The sequence below is a fragment of the Pterocles gutturalis genome, unplaced genomic scaffold, assembly GCF_000699245.1.
Source record: "Pterocles gutturalis isolate BGI_N339 unplaced genomic scaffold, ASM69924v1 scaffold25224, whole genome shotgun sequence".
NCBI lineage: Eukaryota > Metazoa > Chordata > Aves > Pterocliformes > Pteroclidae > Pterocles > Pterocles gutturalis.
Genome location: NW_010131473.1, coordinates 1 through 21861, shown reverse-complemented (window position 1 = coordinate 21861; position 21861 = coordinate 1). Strand labels below are relative to the sequence as shown.

Below are 21861 nucleotides of genomic sequence, written 5' to 3'. Positions count from 1 at the left end.
AGTCTTTCCAAGGTTTCAGAGGTTGCTATTGCCATTCAAGTTGTTTCTCAAGGTACTTATTGCGTGTTCACATTAATTTGCCCAAATTACATGTCCTTACCACCTTCCTTGTTTAGACATGACTTCAGCTTTTTGAACAATGCCTTGCTGCTTCTTAGGGACGCCCTTTACCTGCAGGCACTGTCTGTTGTACATGTGCAAATGAGAAAAGCAATGTCTTCAAAAAAAAAAAAAAAAAAGCAATATCTTTCGAAGTGTAGCCATCCAAGTAAAAGCTCCCTTGGGCATACATGTCTAAATGAAAAAACGTGGTGGATGCACATCTCTGATGTTTCCCCAGGTGTGTGCAGGAGGAAAAGGAACAAGTGTGCCAAACTGCTCTTAAAACATCAAGATCCAAACCAGCACCGGATGTCCATGTCTACTGGAGTCAGCAGATGCACATCAGCTGTAATTTCGGATTAGGATGGCCAGATGCCAGCCTGGGGGCTGCTCTTTGCCAATCTCATCTCATCCACCACAGAGCAGCCTGGGAGCACCAGTAAATCTTCCTTTTTTAGTAGCTCACCTGGAGCTGGACACTTCATCTCCACGCTTGCTTGGTAACATTATGTGATGCACGCACCGTGTGATGCACACCTCCCCTGTGCACACGGGGAAAATACATTCAGATTCTGCTGTGGCACCCAGTGCTCAATCTGCTCTGCTGTGATTTTCAGCAGACAAGTTATAGTCTTGCTGCAGGTTTTCTTGTCCTGGTTCAGCTGGGACAGATTTCCCTCTCTTCCCAGCAGCTGGGGAGAGGCTGTTTGGGTTTGTGCTGAGGAGAAGCTGATCCCACACTGATGGGCAGAGCTGCTGCCAGGACAGTCAAGGACTTTCCAGCTTCTCTGTGTGCCCGTGTCTGCAGGGGCAGGAGGAGCTGGGAGGGAGCACAGCCCCAGTGACCAGCCCAGGATTCCACCTCAGGGTTAGGGCTGAGACCAAACTGGCCGATGGTCTGTTCCATCCCATGCCCGGCACGGCCAGGGGAGAGGGGAGGCTCTGCCTGGGAGTTCTCTCTCTTGCTCCAGGTTGTCTCCCTCTGGGTCACCCCTCTCTCAGGGTCGTCTCGGTCTCTCAGACACTCGGGCTCTTATCTCCATCCCAGGATTGCAGTTTCGGGACTCTCCCTGCTCCAGGATCACTGGCTGGGAACAGAGTGAGCCTTGGCCATGGGGTGGTGAGCAGTGTCACTGTGTGTCACTCATTTGTATATATCACTATTATTATTGTAATTATTTTCAATATTATTGTAGTTTAGTTATTAAATTGTTCTTATCTCACCCCACGAGTCTCTTTTCCCTTCACCCCTTTAATTCTCTCCCCATCCCTGGGAGGGGGGGAGGGAGAGTGAATGGCTGTGCAGTGTTCGGCTCCCAGCCAGGTCAAAACTACACATTTCTACAACAGCTTCTCTGTGCTGGGGCTGTGATGCCCCAAGTATGGAGGGGGCGGAGGGAGCTGAGACACTAAATTCATAAATACTATCACAGCACTCACAAGCTTCCCAACATTGGAGCAGCTGTAAAGAGAGAAGGTGGAGCAATGTTGGGAGGAAGCTGATTACACCCAGAGCTTCTTTAAGCCTCAGCAAGCTGATGGCAGGAAAACAAATTCGGCAGGTGATCTGCACCAGTGACTCATCCCTGTCATGCTCAGTACTCAGTAGTTCTTAAGTCCAACAGCTCTCCTGAATCCTTGGTGCATCCTTGCACAAGAAACAGATTTGCCTCCTAATGAGCTTATCTCAGTCTTCAGGGGAACTGCAAAGCCCTGAGGACAAAATTCAGCAGCATCAACGCAGGTTTGCACTGGCTTCGCAGCGCGTGGTGCAGTTGCTGGGAAGCACTCTGCTCCTCAGGTGAGAGGTGGTGTGATTTTGCAACAGGGATCTTGCCTAGTCTTCTAAAACCCCATGAAAAAGAAGAATAGACATTAATTACCCTCCTCCTGTCCTTGCAAGTCCAAAGCATTCCCCCAGTCTTGGACTCGCCACAGCCCTGGCAGTACCAAGTAACCTGGGCTGCCCCTAGGTCTGGTGTAGGGGTGCCCCAAAGCGTCCCTTGTTCCAGTGCCAAACACAGCTTTACCTCATAGGAGACAAATCAGGCAGCTGCAGCTCTTTACTGGCACGGCCCAGTATGGCTGCATGTCCTGCGTATGCAACACCCTCTCCATGCACGCTGCACGTGTGTCGACTCTGGCAACGGCACCCATATGTTCCTCTCTCCTCACACACCCACCCATAAAGCACAACTGCCTGCTAGTTAAAGCAGAAAAGAGCCCAGACAATGAAACCTTTCAAAAGTCATTTATTAAGAACCTTTACATTCAGTAGTACAAAATGATATATTACCATCCCTCCTGAACACATCACCTGCAGAGGAGAGGCAAGATCGTAGACTCAGATTTAAGAAACACGACAGAATGTGTACTTCAAACAATCAGCTCAAAGTTTCAGAGACAAACTATCTTCAGCAAATACAAATTTAAATGAGGATGCAGGAACAGATGCTCTCATCCCAGAGCATGTTACTGCCCTGGAATCACTTTTCCCCCTCTGAAATTATCCAATGGATTTTGACTGAAACCTAAGATGAGCACATACAAGCTCAGATCAAAGCTTTCTCAGCCACATCTCAGGGAAGCCAAGTGGATTGCTGAAAACCCTCTTGTCCTTCTCTCCTGTCACTTGCCTTTTAATTTTAAACATGTGCACCATCTCCCCAAATCTGGCATTTCCTCGGTCCATGTTCCTCCCCAGCTAACACTGGCCCTTACTAGGCACATATAGGGAAGTGTTTGCATGGACTTGGCAGCCTAAGTCCCTGCTCTCATTACAGTGAATCTGTTAATACTTTGGTTTAATAGATTAATTGATCTATAAAACAGAAATCCATGTCATACTAACTTAACTCTTTTAAGGGATTACAGAATCCAAAGTCTAAGACTACACAGGATATAAGATATAGGACAGCTGACCAAACTGAATCAGAACTGCATCATGACTTCATGGACTACTGCTTTAAACCTGCTCTTCTTGATGCCTCTAGGCAAAGGCCCTAGAGTTAGAAAGCTACATTAAATTCAGCAGACCTTCTCTGGATCCTTTTTCCTCTGAGGATACAGGAAATGGATTCCCTCCTTGCCACAAGCTGACTCTGTAAACATTTCCCACGGTGCCACACTAGGTGAAAACACGAGCACTTCGGCAGTGTTGTTTTCTAGATGATCTAGTTTCTTGTCACCTCCCTTCTTCTGACAGTGTTTCTTTCCAAGACAGATTGAAAAGATTACCTGAGAGTTGAGACACAGCTGCCTGGCTTTTCCAGCTCTTCCAACTGTCTCCAGTCTGGGCTTTGGAGTTCCCACCTTTGTGGCAATAATGCTGACAAACAGGAGGGACTGAGATCCATACCATTACAAAACTGGTCATATGGCACACAGCAACATTTCCTTTGAGAAGAAAATGTTTTCTCCTATGTCTTTACAAAGTTTTCATTCCGCTACGCTCAGTTTTAATTTTCTGAGTGTGTACAGGGCACCAGTCTTCTCAAAGCGGTGTCCCCATATGAAGATATAGATTCTCACGCTTGTTAGCCATAATCATTAGTGGCAATGGGGCAGGGCCTCCAGAGGCAGACCAGGGCTAAACAGGTTCCTACCAAACAGCATTAGGTGGTTAAGACTTGACATTGCCAGAGTTTATCCACCTCCACCTTTTTTTTTTTTCTTTTAAGTATTTTTCAAGATTAACACATTTAACAACAACTTATGGTACAGTCTAATACAAGTCAGACCACTTTGATCCCTTTCTGTCTGCTTCAAGGCTACAACCTATAGCAAGCTTTTACTGAAGAAAGACCGAAAACTTCCTTCAAATATCACCGACTATGAACACTTCCGTTTATGGGAAGCAGGAATTCAGCTATGATACTGCAATTGCACTCTGTTTTATCTACACAATGAGGAAAACTGCTTCTAAAGGTGGTGGACTGGAATCTTTAAAGACCAGATGAGAAGCAGCTGGACAGCAGCTATCTTTCCTTGACATGGCCGTTGGTGAGATGGGTTCTGTTTTTCAGTGGCTCAGCCCCATTCCTCTGGATATAATTGTTGCTTGTGATGTTGCTGAAATACACGATCCCATTTTTCTCCTTTTCCCTGATGTTTTCTCTTTCTTCATCCTTGTCACTTTCTTCTGTGTCACTTCTCATGTCCTTGTCCATCTACAGAGAAATGTAAATGAGAAGCAATACAGACATGGAAGTCTGCTGTGCTAGCTAAGCCACAGGCTAAACATTCATCTGCTGCTTTGGCCAGTTGCCTTTGGCACACAGTTCTACCATTTGGGACCACAGTCCTTTCAGCTTTTACATCACCTTTGGAAACAGATTCTCCCTGTCTCTTTGATTTCAGTCTCGGTGGAAACCTAGCTGTGATCCTGATAAACGCTGGGAATTACTGCACAGGTTGAGAAGCAGCACCAAACCACAGATGACCAGGACTGAGGACAACTATGTAAGACTGAGGAGATCCACACCACTGCTTTGGGAATCAGCATGGGGAAGATGGATGGGGGAGGCAGTTAATCAAGGTCTTTTACATGTTCTGAAAGGGACAAGGAGATAGCTTCTGCCCATGCTTGGCCTGGGTGGCTGCAGGTTAAGCACACTGCTTTGGACAGCGTGTGCTTTTGAACAAACCAACAGCTTCACACAAAGCCATCAGCTCTGATTATGTTCAGTTTTGTGTTCAGATTTTCCCCTCTTGCTATTGACCGAGAGATCTATAATCCACTTTTATAAATATTGAATTTATTGCCTTAAAAGGAAGACAAAGAAGAAGCAATGTGATAAAATTACAGTTTAGAAAAAGCAGGCTAGCACTTGCTGGCTTCCCAGGCTGTTTCTACTCTGCAATACAAGATGGCAAAATTGGGGACATATTAATGGTGTCACACTCCTTGCTGGAAAAAGTACTCTGAGGGAAAGCAGCAAACCCCTTCTGTGACCTGATCTTTGGAAACAGCTCAGGGGTGCGTCAGTCGCTGCATGGACACCTGTAGTCTCCATTTACTCTGCCTGTTCCTCTGGAGATATCTCTTGGATCATATTAAGAAGTCTCTTTGGTCTGATGCTCTTTCTAGAGATCACTACACCCACATGCAGACAGGATTTGTAAGAATCTAAACTTGCACTGAAGCCAATCTGCCTACAAGGACAATACGGGTAAGTGATCAACCCAGACCTCGTGTCATTCTGAAATGGGCAGTTTAGGAAATACGCAGGAGTCTTGATCTGCAGCATAAGGACAAATAGTAATTGATATTCCTAAATTTATAGATTCGTGGCCATAGAATGTGGTTGAGGCCTTGAACCTAGGAAGATTCACATTGGAAGCATACAGCTGCATGAATTACAGCAACGCATCTTGGGTTGCCTGTATGAGGGAATAAAACTCGTACTTCAGGATCCGGGCTGAGTTCCAGTTACTGGGGATTCAGGGACATCACGTGAGAAGGTGGTGCAGATAATCCTGCAGCCAGAGAGGAAAACTGTGGAGATTGCAAAGGCCCATGAGAAGAATGTGAACTTCTGAGTGGAGCGAGAAACTAATGGCTCCCAAAAAGGGGAAAATGTCCTGTACTCTTGCTGATACTGCTTTGGGCTACTGTTGAAATGGATCTGTTGAGGATGATTTTTCTTTGCTATTCACGGCTCAGTATGGAAAGCTCTCAAATATATTTTTGCATCAAATGTGACAGATGATTTTTAGATAAAATAGGAATAATTCTGGATATGCTTCAGTATTTTTCTTCCTGATGGTTCATGTCTTTCTAATGACAGCTATTACCTCATCATTTTACACTGTAATAACTGCAATGGTAATTCAGCCCACACTAGAATTAGGAAAACAGTAAAAGGGAGTCTTCAGTTGCATCTTCATTTTCTGCCCTGTGAATTTTCTGTTTCCTAATTTGCAAGTAATTTGCTCTGTGCTACCTTAAGAGAAGGCAGGTAAAGAAAATGAGGACAATATGGATGAAGATGAGCCTTTAATGCTTGTTCTCAGTTCCCATAAGACAGAATTCCCCAGTCGGATACCAATAAAACTACTCATCCTGGACTATGAGATCAACTCTCACAAGGCACTAACTTGCTGCTCCTGGACCGTGTCCTGGGCATGTGGCCAATCTAATGCCATTAGGTCATGCCTTTGATTTTTTGGGAAGAATTTCATGCTGAGCAGCAGTTTGGTCTCACAGCAAATAGTACAGGCTATGATCAGAAAGGGTGGGATGCATTTCACTGAAATTTACGCAGCTGCATCTCAGACATTCATCCAGGGTTGCTCTAGGACTGACAGAGATGAACAGCACCACCTGGGTGCAACCTTGAGTGGATTATGCTTTGGGGATGCCTGTTTACCTCTGCTGCTGTGAAAAGAGTCCAGATATCTAATTTAGACAGAAATATCTACTCTGTAGACATCTACAGCACTGTAAGACAATCCATAAGAAACGTGTATTAATGATCTGGCTGACAGGGCAGAGTGCACTAAGCAGGTTTGCTGAAGACACAACACTGGGAGGAATGTCTGGTACGCCAAAGGATCGTGCTGCCATCCAGAGGGACATGGGCAAGTTGGAGAACTGGGCTGGCAGGAACCTTGTAAAGTTAAGCAAGGGGAAGTGTGAAGTCCTGCACCTGGAGAGGAACGACCCCAGGCATCAGGACACGCTGGGGGCTGAGCAGATTTTCTAAGAAAAACCTGGAGGTCCTGGCAGACAACAAATTGAACACGAGCCAGTAATGTGTTCTTGCCCGCCCTGGACTGCGCTAGGAGGAATGCTGCCAGCAGGTCAAGGGAGGTGGTCCTTGCAGTCTGCTCAGCACTGGTGAGGCCACAGCTGGAGTGCTGGGTCCAGTCCAGGGCTCCCCAGTACAAGGGAGGCACGAACACACTGGAGAGTCTGAGGAAGAGCCATGAAGATGATGAAGAGACTGAAGCATCTCCCATGAAGAAAGGCCAGGCGAGCTGGGACTGTGCAGCCTGGAGAAGGGAAGGCTCAGGGGGATGTTATCAATGCACATTAATGCCTGGAGGGAAGGTGTAGAGAAGGCAGAGCCAGGCTCTTCTCAGGAGTGCCCACTGACATGACAAGAGGCAATGGGCACAAACTGAAACACAGGAGGCTCCCTCTGAACATCAGGAAATACTTTTTCACTGAGAGGGTGACCAAGCACTGGCACAGGGTGCCCAGAGAGGCTGTGGACCTGGAGATACTCAAAAGCTGTCTTGACATGGTCCCAGGCAACCTCCTCTAGGTGACCTTCCTTGAGCCAGGGAATATGGACAAGACTTACAGAGGTACCTTCCAACCGCAGCCATTCTGTGATTCTGTGATCTCAATCTTGTACTACAAGGGAGTACTTTTGCACTGGCCTCACCAATCATGACAACTTTACCTGCCTTAATTTCTTAGTTTTGTTACAAATGCAAATCATACTGGACCAAGTGTTGGGACCCTTACTCAGATGTCCCTGGGTTTGTTCATGGAAATCTCCCCTGAGTCCAGTCCACATTCTTCTTGAATACAAGCATCAGAAGTGGTCCCAATATTGTAGGGACTCACAAGAAATTTACTTTTTTTTGGGTCAACTTTCCCTGCTAATACTGAGGTGCTCCTTTCACCTCACTGTTAGGACTGTACATGTATAATTTCACTAGGGCAAGAAGGAATCCATCCTGGACGAACCCGTGTTCCCGAGCAGTCTATACAGACTCTCCCTCCCCATTTCATGTACGGGGGATTACAAACAGATTCATACCGTGCCCTGGCAGAAGAACTTGTAGACCATGTGAATAATTAGGCAGGACCAGAAGACATGGAGCAGCTGCAGAATTATCAGGAGAGCATTCACGAAGTAGTATCCAAAGAAGGGTTGGAATATCTCCATGGAGTAATAGTAGGTGTTATAGAGCACTCTGCAAAAGAGAGGGAATTGCAGTGGAAGGAAAGCGTGTTGTTAGTAGGGCTGTAATTAAGCCCCAGAAAGCTCTAGTCACAAAGGGAGTTTCAAGTCAGTCCCCTCCTTCTTATGTAAAACACGTGAGCCAACTCTCAGTTCCCCACCAGAAATAAGTAGGGTAGAGCCACAGGATGAGGACTCCTCCTCTGCAGGGTACTTCAGAACTTAAAGACTGCTGTATGAACTATGAGGTAGACCACCCTAGTTTACCCCAAGGCAGGTGCAACAGCCACACGGCACTGAAGCCTATGCAATAGGCTGGGACATATGCTCAAGAGTTGAAAAGCAAAGGCTGCAGCAAAAGAGTCAGCATCCAGCTGAATTATCACGTCTCTCAGAAGGCAGCTTTTCCATTTCCCTTGACTGCAGCAGACTTACGTGTAGGGGAAAACGACCAGGCGGCTGATGAGGAAAACAGCTGAGAAGATCATAAAGAGGCTGTCGCAAGTTTTTTTCCATTTCATGTAATTGAATATCTTAGTTGGCTGTAAGGAGAAAGAACAATAAAAGAGCAGGCCAAGACAGTGCATCTGCACATGCTCCAGGAAGCTAACGAGACAGATACGACACAATCTGCATGCAGGTAATCATGCTTCTTCCTGGCTCTCTGCAGGGCACCCTAGGCTGGGTCAGGAGGTGAGTACTAAGTTATCTGTCAAACACCGTAGCACTTGGCCCAGACTGTGCTAGATCAAAAGCCACCCTTTGGCTGAAGAGTACTATTCCTAACTAGGCTTTACTTAGCATGCAAGTTGTGGAGCTCACCTCTAGGAAGCAATCAGAAGCATCATGAATCACCATCACCAGTGTCCCAATACGGATGTAATTGGCACAGTATGAAAAACTGATCAGGAAGATGGTTGCAGCGTGATGAACTATCTGCTCCTTGAAGTCCTGATGACAAAGGGGACAGCAGAGAATAAAATTCATACCGCACCTCCTGCCCTAGTTCAAGCATGCCTCCTGCAGGTAGCAGTGAAATCTCTCTACCCAACGACTAAGAAACTTCCCTCTATAAGGTCTTATCCATATAACTTTTTTTACCAAACACACTCTAGAAATACAGGCAACCAAGAAAGCCAGGAGTGAAGAGCTTACAGTGTCAACTGGCGATTTCATAACAAAGAGCACACTCTCCCTCCACCAGTAATGGGCTGACGATGGTGCAAATCAGACAGAAGAGCCAACGCTTTAGTACAGATATTCAATGTAAAGAAAGCTTCCTTTCTGTCATGAAGCAGTGCCCATATCCATGCCTGGTCTGTGCTCCTGGGCATGCCTACCTTTTTGCACAATCATCTCATACACCCAAGCCTGCTCGTGGAGGCTCACAACCACCCTTTACTTATAGGGGTGTATTTGCAGCCTCAGTCCACGTGTACGCCTATGGAATCACGCAGCACCCTGGCTCTTGGGGCACTGGCACCTATGAACACATGCAGCCTAACCGGTAGAGAATCATCTCTTTTCCTGTCTTCTATGATCAGTGTAGCCTAGAAGAGTAATTTTTAAGTTTGGATTTTAAGTCTGGATTGAGAGCTCTGCAGTAGTTTGAACTTTTCTATGTCAGGGTTTGTGTTTTCCAGTTCCCAGAGGAGAGGGAAACCAGTGACTGGGAATGGAAATCCCTGAGAATGAGCATGGACAGAGTCCCTCAAAACCTCACACTATACACGTGCTCTTGGAGATCACTGTCCTGAGTGTTCAGCTTGGGTCCCGCCTGTTCTTGATTATTCCCTGAGGTTGTCACTCACCTTCCTCTTCACATCGAAGGGCAGGGTGAAGACCAGGGACCAGTAGAAGGAGAGCTCCAGCAGGTAGTACCAGAACAAGGAGGGCTGTAGAGGCTGTGAGAGAGGGAGAGAGTGAAATAACCATCAGATAAAGTACAGCAAGAGCTGGAAGTCAAGACCCCTTCCTAGGCTAAAGAATATCAGATAACCAAACCAGTAAAACTGGTTCTTCCAGCTTCAGGGGAAATACTTCAATTGAACAGCGCATTTACTTACTAAATGTCATCTGTGCTGAGGTGAAAGCAAATGGCAGGGGAAATTCCACTTTGTGGCATATTTAGAGAACCACCAAGAAGATCCTGAATATTTTTAGAATTTCTTCAGCACTGTGCAGATTCCTGAGCAGTCAGTATAGAGCTTTAAAAACTATGTAAACCATTTCACTATGGTGAAATAGGTACGTAGTAGCTGAGTAAATCATCCCCTTTTTAGACTCAAGGACATGCTCCAGACACCTTGTACTCTATCACAGATATTCCATTTAATCAAACTAATGGGGGAAAGTGCAATCCCAGTGTGAACAGTAACCTGCACTCTTCTGGCTAATTTTTCTGGGGGTTTACAGCTGGAAAACTAACATCTTAGGCCCACATAGCAATATCAGTGATATTTAACAAGTAATTTTTTGCTGTTGTGGCACTATATGGCCTCCTTAAACCTGAACCTGCTTGAGAAAAAAAAAAATACTGTAACAAAAGGGGCTTTGCAACCAGCATTTCCAAAGAATCTCAAATACCAATTTATCTGGGCTTTCTCTACCCAAAGTCTTGATTTATGGCCTTCATAGATTTTAGCTCGATTTCTTTTGTAGCACCAGTGCTCGGGCACAAGAGGAAGCACCAGTGCTACCAGAGGCGACATTAACACCTCCCGGGGGGGTATATGCTGTTCACACTCTGGAGGTTATCCAAACAGGAGCTCTGGATCAGAAGGGGTTTTATTTCCCCTAAGATAAGATTATTTGGGAGAACAGGAGTGTCTTCTGCCATTGTCTGGAGCACAGGCCATAGTTTGTTGAGTAGAAGCTGTAATACATTCTTTGTTCCCGCTAACAGACAGGTTTGTCCTTAACCTCTCTCGCTCTTGCCAGTGGGACATTGCCAGCTCTGGTTTTGGTCTTTTCTGTTTGTTACAGATGTTGGAAAGCGCATGTATTGGGTTTACATGGCAAGGTTTTGGCAAGGTTTTCCCTCTGCCCCAGTCCAGGATGGACCCGTTGCTGGGCACAGCTGAGCCCATCAGCGACGGAGGGGTAAAAGAAAGGGTAAAATCTGCTGTGCAACAGAAGCTGGGAGAGCGAAGTGAGAATATGTGAGGGAAACATCTCTGCAGACACCGAGGTCAGGTGCAGGAGGTGCTCCAAGCACCGGAGCAGAGATTCCCCTGCAGCCTGCGGTGCAGATGTGAGGCAGCTGTGCCCCTGCAGCCCGGGGAGCTCCACGGTGGAGCAGAGATCCATCTGCGGCTGTCGAGCACCCCACGCTCGAGCAGGTGGATGTGCCCAAAGAAGGCTGGTGACCCCATGGAGAGCAGGCTCCTGGCAGGACCTGTGGGGGACCCATGTTGGAGCAGTCTGTTCCTGAAGGACTGCACCCCGTGGAAAGGACACACGCTGGAGAGGTTTGTGGAGGACTGTCTCCTGGGGGTGGGATCCCACACTGGAGCAGCGGAAGGGTGTGAGGAGGAAGGAGTAGCAGAGACAACGTGTGATGAACTGACTGACTACAACCACCATTCTCCATCCCTCTGCCCCACTCGGGGGGAGGAGGCAGAGAAGTCAGGAGTGAAGCTGAGCCTGGGAAAAAGGGAGGGGTAGAGGGAAGGTGTTTTTACATTTTTTCTTATTTGTCATTATCCTACACTGATTTGATTGGCAATACATTAAATTAATTTCCCTAAGACAAGTCAGTTGTGCCCACAATGGTAATTGCTAAGTGACCTCCTTGTCCTTCTCTCAACCCACGAGCCTCTCCTATTTTCTCCCCTCTGTCCAGCTGAGGAGGTGGGAGGCAGAGAAGCTTGGTGGGCACACGGCAGCCAGCCAGGGTCAACCCACCCCAGTGTGCTGTTATGAAGGCTTGGATGGTTTTTGAAGACATACTCCAAAGGTACAGAACAGGACACAAGACCCAAGTGATCCTTTTAGTCTTACACTCCTATTCAAGCACCACCTGTTTGTATGGTTTGGCTTTTCCACTGAACTACAGATCTGCCCCTAAAATTTCTGCTTTTGCATGACAGTGGATTGTCTGGAGACTTGGCTTGACTCATTCAGAGTCTCAGAGACTCATCCTTCACACCCTTGTGCTGTTACAGTTCCTGTGGCTCACACTGTTAAAATTGTGCATTGCATTTCCCTTTATGGGTTTGCAACCTCCATGTACAGTCATGGGGTCTTGCTCGAACTTTGATTGCCAGACCAAAAAGCCCTGGAACTTAGGCAGGCTTCACTTTGTCTAGGTACTTGGATCAAGCTTCCTTCAGCCTCCTCTTAAATTAATAAAATATTTTATTTCCTACCCAGGAAATTCTAGTACTGTAAAATCCTGTGCATGGTAGCTCCCTGTATGATAATACAGAAGATTAATTACTACCCTGCTAGAAACACCAGATGCTTTCAGAGGACAGAGGAACCTCTTCCAAAGTTGGAATCAGATTTTTCATTTTGATGAAATTTAGCTCTCCTTACTACGTCTGCTCTGGCATACACAGCAGTGTGACACAGGAAGGCTCCTGCTCTAGAACAGGCAATAGTTGTCTTCTCTAGAGAATCTGGAGCACATGAAAACGTAAGGGGAAAGGCAGAGCAGGCAATAGCTCGTGTGCTCAGTGCGTGAAGCCCTGTTCTAACTCTTTAAACTTCTCAAGTTTTAGGAGTAGGAACAGCAAGGGAGGCAGCTGGGCAAAAACGTACCAGTCTTCTGGTTGCTATCTTCACTCCTTGTGTTTGTCCTGGGTTAAGCTGCGATAGAGTTCACTTTCTTCATAACAGCTAGCAAGAGGCTGTGTTTTAGATCTGTGCTCAGAAGAAAGCCGATAAGAAGCGATGCTTTGCGCTGCTGCCAAGGTTGGCAGACGAGGGAGGAAGCACAGCCAGTTGCTAGCCCAGGATTTGATCTTAGGTTCAAGACTGAAACTTAGAGTAGCCAATAATCTATTCCATAACATACACGTCATGCCCAGTATATAGGTGAGGACCCTCTGGAAGATCGTCCCTTTTTGTTCTGGGTCCCTTTGGTTTCCAGATCTCTCTTGGCTCCGGATCATCTCACTCCAGGTGGTCACTCTCCCAAGGCCTCCCCCCCCACGCCCCGGTCAGCTCTCGGTCTGGGATGCTGGGACTGTTATCTCCGTTCTGCGAGTGCCTCCGGGACCGGTGCACCCCCTGCCTGGGGGAATCGTGAGTGTGGTTTCGGGACTCTCCCTTCTCAGTATCGTTAGTCGGGAACAGGCTGAGCCTTTGGTTGTCGGGTGGGGGGGCAGTATCACTGTGTATCACTCATTTGTATATTTGTATATAGTATTATTTTCAATATTATTGTAGTTTAGTTATTAAATTGTCCTTATCTCAACCCACGAGTCCTTTTTTTCCCTTTACCCCTTTAACTCTCTCCCCTATCCTTGGCTGGAGGGGGGTAATTGTGTGAGTGGGTGTGTATGGTTTGGCCCCCACCCAAGGGCTAACCCATCACAGTGTTTATGAATAAGGAGCAGATTTTGTGCCTAGCTGGCAATTTTCATTGAGGTTATTCTGGTCTGGGCTGATAAGAGATGTACGTTTTCCGACCCACTGTTGTAAAAAAGCTTAGAATATACATTGAAAACTGTAAGAGAGCATCCTCTGACCTTAATGGGAATAATGCTGTACTGCTACTGGCTATACTGCTAGTTCCACTGGGAGACAAACTAATCGGGGAGCACTGTGGACATGATTCTTCAGTATAGCTGAAAGTACACAGCATCCGGAGCATGTCCTCGGCTCTGCATATTCTCCACTGAAGTCTTAACTTTTTCTCCTCAGGCAACATGTCTTTCTCTGGCCCCAGCTTCTTCTAAAAACTAAACAACATTGGAGCATTCCCATTTTTCAGTTTCTTGGCTCATGTGGTCAGAACTCTCACTTTCCTTTTACTTCTGCAGTCTCCTTCTGCTTTCCTGACTCATCCTCTACTGTATTTAGATTACACCAGATCTGGCTTTGAACTCTTAGGGCTCGTGAGTCTGAATTTAACTCAGTGCCCTCTCTTTTGTCACTAATACAACCTGATATTCAAAAGATATTGAAATACAATACACTATTTATAACAGCAATTTTCTCTCTTGCATGACTCACCTGTTGCGGATATCCTGTCCAGCACTCTCTATGGTCCCAAAGCCAAGGCTTCTGGAAAGAAAATGTAACTTGAATGTGAGAATGCCAGAGGAATTCTTCTTTTATCAACCATCTAACTCCTTTAGTTTGTTACTACTACTTTGTTGTGTTTTGTTACAGGCAGAGCTGCTCGCACTGTCTGGAATTCAGTTGCCAAAAGATTTCCATTACAAGAACTTGCAGCTGGTTGTGATATTGCCAATTTGTGGCTATTGCACTGAAATCTCACAAGCTGTTTAGCCCAGTTCCAAACAAAATAACTTAGGGAGGATTTCCACCAACTTGTTGCAGCCTTCTACAAGTTTGGGGGGGTGGTGGTGATGTTTTGAATGTATTAAAATATTCTTACAACCATTTCATTAAGAATCTCTGTGGTTTGGACAACACTTAAACATGGTAAGAAGGCTGAAAACTTGTGCATCAGGAATATAGTTTTTCCTCTAATGGTGAGGATCATGCTGCAGTCTGTTAAGTAATGAACCTCTGAGAGGAGCCTGCTTTGCTCACACTTCATATAAAATTGGTAGTTTAGAACTTGTCAGCTTAGAAACTTTCACAGAAACAATGCAACTAAACTCCCCAAAAGTTCTTCCTGCATGGAGCAGGCTCTGACCCTTCGCTGTGCCCAGATCTGATCAGAGCAAGCACGTCCTAGAGCACACAGTGAGGGAACATGTTCTGTGCCACACATGTAAGGGCCATTTTCTAGAACAGGTCTACAAGGCTCCACATACCAGAGCTGAGAGCAAGAAGGCAACATTTCTTATTCTCTCCTGGAGACCTGGTGGTGCATGGGCAACACGGAAGGAAAGCAGGAGCAGTGGGTTTTACAAGCAGTGGTAAAACTGCTTGTAAAAAAAGAGTGGGGTTGGGAGTAGGATTTACAGCAAACATGGGTACAGACCCAAGAGAGATGCGTCATACAGAATCAGAGACGACAAAGCAAAAACTCTGAAACAACTACAGCATATAATGTTATCTAAACTAGAAAGGAATCACAGATTCCTGGAATTTCATAATTCCTCTGCTCTCAGCAAATAAAGCTGTTTCCTGATGGTGCACTGCGAGATAACTTTCCATTTTTACCTGCTATTCCTCTGACTCATGGTCAGTCTAAAGCTACTGATAAAGAATTTAAACATTTGCTTTTTTTCTAGAGAAAGGCATTCAATAAAAGATACAAAATACTACTCAGATTACAAAGTAAACAGGCAAAAGTCAGGAAATGTCACATGCAAATATGTCCTGTTACATTAATTCTTTATCCTTCTTTTTAATGTGGTCATTTTGGTACAATTTTAGATAACAGAATAACGTGCTACTTGCTACAGGATCTAGAGGTGCTGTCTGTAGATCTGTACTGAATAAAGAAAAGACTTTCATGAAAAGTGAAGATGATCTTTCACTCCTAGAATGGTCAGATAACATGCAGAAGAACAGGATTTTGCACCTTCTGTTGCCACAAGGCTCTTGTACTACGCTAAGCAGGTCATTCATACCAAACTTACATAGCTGGCCTCAAACAGTGGTCTATTTTGATGTACAGATCCACAAAACCTTTGCTTGCTCATCCTGTAATCCTCATGCTCCTGGAGTACCTTAAACTCTGACTTGAAAGTCAGTGTAAATTCATAAGTTCTTCACTCATTACAATAGGGAGTAGTTACAAGCATAGTTTGCACGTGCTGTTTTGGGATTTGCAGGTTTTCCATTACTTAACCCCTCAGAAGGAGTCAGTGTAGGAGACTTTTGCAAAGCTCACTTAGAGAATTGGATTCAGCAAAAGAGCCAGGGGAACCTTTAAAAAACAGCCAGAGGATGACTGGTACCCTGTGTTCTGGCTTAATGAACACAGCTCAGGGATCAGAGCATACGCATGGCTGCTGTTACCTCTTCTGCCTGTTGAGGCAGTTCAATTTGTATCAAGAGAACTTATTATTTATCAAATTAGAGAAAAGGCAAAGGCATGAGCCTGAACCAATCACATCTTGGGTTAAGAAAACAAAATGAATCGATAAAACCATTAAATTGCAGTCCATACTCCAAAGGAAGACTGAGTTTTTCGCCTTCAACAGGTATTGGAAACAACCCACAAACAGGCCCTGCAACTTCCATCTCAGGCAAGTGTTCCTCCTCCTACCCCACAGAAATGTATTTTTACACAATCCCAGCTGTCTTCTGCTGTGCCAGAAGAAGAGCAAACCTCCTGGTTTTGAGTTGGAGTTTTTAAAATAAGCACAATCCCATATATTTGTAGTCTCACAAGTGTGCTCTGCAGATACACACTGGCTTGGTGGGGAAACCCCTCTGAGAAAGGCTGAAAGGATAGGTTTGACAACAAAATCTGTTGTTCTTGCAGGCACTGGCTGGGTGGAACAGCAGGGGGCACTGCTTGTGTACTCACATCGTACAGGACAGCAAGTCCAGTGAAGAAGGCAATGATGTAAAATGTAAACCTCCAGCTACAAACAAACAAAACAAAACACGTTAGAATCCCATTCATTAACCGCCACGCTGCAATTCTGTATATCAATCACGCTCATTCGAAGAACGGCACCATTAAGGCAAAGACATACATGAATATGTGCCAAGTTTGCCCAGTTCAGAACAGGAGCGGCTGTTACCAGCGTATTCGACAGGCTTCACAACGAGCAATTCTGCTTTAGAGACAGGGGGTGAGGCAGTGGCCCAGGGTGCCCAGAGAAGCTGTGGATGCCCCATCCCTGGAGGGGTTCAAGGCCAGGCTGGATGAGGCTTTGGGCAACCTGGGCTAGTGGGAGGTGTCCCTGCCCATGGCAGGGGGTGGCACTGGGTGGGCTTTAAGGTCCCTTCCCACCCAAAACCTTCTGGGATTCTATGATTCCACGGCAGAAAGTACAAGAATCCCACTGAGTAAATTCACCCAGATCATCATCCCAAACCTTCTCAGCACTAGCAGATGCATGGGTAAAAGTCAAACAATGTCAGTCTCTCTCCTAGGCTTTTGGAGATTAGGCATGCCAAATTAATTATCATGTAAAGTAATTAATTACTGTCATGTCTGATTCCAGTCAGGGGCTGGTAATGATTTACCCACATTAAACCCACACAGAAGGATGTATGAGCTGCTCAACAAGTTCAGTGGACAGAGGCACATCACACAGAATATACACACATATGGTAAGGAATGAGGGGAATTTCAACCCCAACAGCATCAACAAGTTGTTCATTAACTAAACACAGGAAATCTTCAAAGGAATAAAACTGTCTAAAGCAGTCCTTTAGTTTCCAAACATCTCCAGAACAAATCAGGAGTAACCACATTTTGAGAGAGACTCCACCTGTCAATGAAACCCCCAGAACTCCAAGACAGACACAAACTGTACAAAGCTACCCTGTCACATCAGAAAGACATTCTTTCTCCAGACTGCAAATGGTGATAGAGGGCTGGTGGAAGGACACCATCCCAGGTGAGCTGAGTCAGGAAAGTATTTGCTGTTTACTATTTACTGTTACTATTTACTGCAAGTCAGCTGAGCACAGGCGGAACTTCGATTTCATCTTGATGGAAGCAGACTAAGCATGGTTGCTTTACAACTACTCGTCCATAGATTTTGTAAATATTTCTAACTCCAACAATCCAGAATATTATAAATAAATAATACACATCCATTTTTTCTTTTTCAATTAGGGTTTTTAGGCAGGGGTTTTCAGCTACAGGTTGACTGCTAAATGGAGCATGAGGTGACGAGCTCAAAGTTGATACCTGCCCTATGGAAACATACTTTTAGACAGACAAATAGCACTGCAGGTATTTAATGATTTCTCTGTGGCTTTCCTCGAAGAACCTGCTTCCTTACACAAATAGCAGAGCAGACACTCATAAGTAAGGTATTTCGACCAAGCTCAGGAGAATCCTCCTTTTCTGTAGAAAGCTTAGCCAGGACCAACATCCACAGAACTGACACACGTGATGTTTATTTTGTGCCTCCATATAATAAGGAGGATTTCTACACAGCTGTTTCTAACAAGAGTTTTACTCTCTGGAAAACACAAGCTTCCACATAGGGCCCTTTTCTGCCACTGTAAAAGGGTGCTTGTTTTTGACTTTCCGAGATGGTGAAGTCAACTGACAGCAGAATACCATCTAGCCCACTGCCTGTGACTTTTATAAGCAACAGCATGCAGAACAGTTGCAGAAAAGATGCAGCAGAAGGAATCAGCTTGCAGTGAGGCAAAAGGAAGTGAGAGGAAAGGCACCAGAAAGGCTGACTAGTTTGCAGGCACCGAAACAGCAGCAAGAAGCAGTAAGATACAAAACAGTAGGGAGTTTTTCAGGTACAATTGCGTTTCAAAGCAGAATGCCAGCCTTACAAAGTCAGAAACAGAGGCCTTATAAGGAATAAAGATAAGACAGGAGTGAAAGGAGACTTGGGAATGGAAATGAAGGGGAAAAGCAAGGAATGTTTCAGTAACACATAAGCACCACATAGTTGCAGAAGAACCAGGCAGGGCAGGGAAGACCCAAGATGCTCTCTGCACAGGATGGGGAGCAGGCGGGGGGAAATGAACTGCCGCGGGGAGCTCAGCTCTAGTGAAAGACCCCTCCTGCTCATGGCTTGTGCTCCAGCTCACCAGGCCTCGCAAAACTTCTTCGACAGGCTCGGTCGGTCTGCATTCCTCCGGCGCCGGAACCATCTCTCCACCTTCCTCACCGTCAGGTCACACTGTTCGGCTAAACTGATCAGCTCACCCTGGAAAACAGGCGAGGCAGCAGGGTTCAGATCGGGTTCAAAGGGCAGAAGGAGCAATAGGGACATCTCCTCTGACCCACCACACAGCCCAGTTAGGGGCTCCTGGCAAGCTCACATCTGTTTGAGGTACGGCCTCTTTCAGAAAGCTGTCTGTTCCTAGTGTAAAGACCTCAGATAGTAGAAAATCTTTCCCTTCCCCCCTTAAGCAACTGGTTATTTATTCTAAATGTTGAAACGTTACATTTTTTTATGTGAACTTCTCCAGTTTCAACTTTCAAACTCCGGTCTTGCGACTGCACGAGAGTTTGTTGTCGAATCACTTCCTCAACCTGTGTTCAGGGACTCAGTCCCTTAAATCTGTCACTCCAGGAAAGATTTACCATAGCTTAAATAATTTTTAAAGTTCTGCACCAAATCTTGTCATGCGTTTCAGCATTCTGATGCAGTATCAACCAATAACCTGACTGACATCATGAGTAGAGGCAACACCATTTTTCTACTGGGTACTGTTGTGGTAAACCTGTTAGGGATAATTTTTCAATAGACTACCTACAGAAATACTACAATTACCTTTCTTCTTGTCCTTAGGCTCTTAAGAGTTTGGCATGTGACATGAAAAAAAAAAAAGTCATGTTTTATATTCCTTCTGGAAGCGTCATCATGGATAGCCTTATTTTTTAAGTAAGGCAACAGTTTTTCATAGAATGCATTTACGTTAATGGTATCACGTGAGAGTGACTTACACTGTACAAGCATGTTGTACAAATGTACATTCATCACCAATCTTCAGATGTGCTTCCTTCTACTCTTACTTAGTGACTTCTGTCTTGTGGTGGAGACAAATGGAGACACTGACTTATATTCTCCAATTGCTCCATAATGTGGAATTCCTCCCAAGAAGAAGGCTGCTGAGAACAGCAAAATCCCATCTTGTATGGGACAAGTAAAAGCTGACTCGTAAGCAGGTGTCTGAGAGCATGGGAGAAGGAGGAAACTAGAAGAGTGGGTGAGGTGTAACCGGTGAACGGAACAGAGCAAGGCAGCAGCCAGCTGCACCGTTCTTGCTCCCCGTCACGTTGCTGTCAGGAGTCTCACGGCGAGGATATGCTCAGGATCACAGATTCTCTGGGACAACAGTGTCAGCCTCAGTGCAGTGTGGGTGCAGGGAGAGCTGTGGGGAAAACCTGCTTGCAAAGCTGGGCCTTGAGTTAGATCTCTGCGACAGGAGCAGCTTTACTGAGAAATGTGCAGATTTTGCAGACGAGTCAGGCAAGAGGAAGGTCAGAGACCACCACACTAGCAAGGGCTGCTGAGAACACTCCTTACTGCTGCTGGGGAGAAAGGCTGGCTGCACAATGCAGATGAAAGCCTGTGTTTTCATTTCAGCCTCCATTATTTCACTTTTAACCTGGCACTGAACGTTCCGGGGCTCCACATACCCACTGCAACCATGAGGCAACAGCCCTCTCAAGGCAGTAACATGTTCGCCCTAGGACTAGCGCTTGGGACTGGAACCCCAGCCCCCTGCTCACACATCCTCGGTAAGGGTTAAGAGCTATTCCTTCAAGACCAAGAAAGCCTGCAAAAAGGAGCTGAAAGAAAATCTGATTCCTTTCCGTACCACAGGGGTGACATCCAGGGACTTCACTGACAAGGTTAAATTCTAATACTGCCCGACAATTCACAATCCTGCCAATGCTTTTTCCCCCAGCAGCAGCCACTATAACTCCGGATTAGCCTGTCAAGTTCTTCAAGATCACTCTTTCTATTTCTCATGGGAAAACTACACACCGTTTGTGTCTGCAGTTTTCTGACGCTCCTTACAATCCCTGTGACAAAGGCCAAGACTTCAGTTGGATTCCTGAATCTCAGTCTCAAACTCACGGATTGCACAGCAACAGAATGGAACTAGGAGGATCAAACAATCCACATCTGCCGAGATGCAAGGACTAGCAACATGGGAGTCAGTTCAAGGCCGCTGACGTGACAGGGATTTGCCAATAATGAAAAGAAGCCATCACAGAATCACAGAATGGCTGCGGTGGGAAGGGATCTCTGAAGGTCATCTGGTCCAACCCCCCTGCTCAAACAGAGCTACCTGGAGTTGGCTACCCAGGGCCACGACCAGATGGCTTTCAAGTGTCCCCAAGGATGGAGATTCCACAACCTCTCTGGGCAACCTGTTCCAGCACCTGGGCACCCTCACAGTGAGAAAGTGTTTCCTGATGTTCAGACAGAGCCTCCTGTGTTTCAGTTTGAGCCACATATAAGGCAAACACAAGAGGGAACAGGAATTGTCATTTTTTCCTTTGGGATAACACTTTCCTGTCCACAGGAATTTGGGATTTAAATTTTTTTGAATGCTACCTATAGAAAGCTGCTACTCCCACGTGTTCAGAAGGAGAACTGATAGCTGGTGGCATTTGCAGAATGACCCCTGTGGCTGGCTGGTGTCAGGTGGCCCATGCTATAGTGGTTCCTGCTGCTTTGTTGAGCTTCCAAATACGAGCAACACTACAAAACTTCAGGATTCCAAATGTGATTTCATTTGGCTAAAGATGCAAGGGCTGTCTAGAGAAAAGCAAAGGAAGAAAGGACTCACCTCATCAGGGTTCTTGCAGCGTGTGCTATAAAATGTTTCCAGGATGGGGATGGGCTGAGCTTTTGGTCTCTCCTTGTCTCTCACACCCAGCTTCCTACTGAGGGGCAGGGCTATGGCTCTGCAAAAGAAAAGAGAAAGGTTCAGCCAAAAATAGAACAGTGACTTTTGATATTGCCCACTGTTAAAACATGATGTCGTACTTAACAGTGGCCTCCCACATTTTGAATCTAAGCACAAGTATCACGTCAAGCAGATAAGATAGTGTCCTGGGTCCAGCTGGGAT

General features: G+C 45.8%; 1 protein-coding gene across 1 annotated transcript; it reads right to left on the bottom strand.

Annotated features, from left to right (window-relative positions):
* Positions 1-3960: 3960 nt before the first annotated feature.
* On the bottom strand, positions 3961-21696 carry LOC104458432 (ceramide synthase 4-like; the record flags this gene model as incomplete). Its single annotated transcript, XM_010080630.1, has 9 exons — positions 3961-4271; positions 7878-8034; positions 8457-8563; positions 8844-8972; positions 9833-9925; positions 14205-14255; positions 16648-16705; positions 18858-18976; positions 21579-21696. Coding segments are annotated over 9 exons (1024 nt in total), but the record flags the coding sequence as incomplete, so codon positions are not given.
* Between the last annotated feature and the right edge of the window lie 165 nt (positions 21697-21861).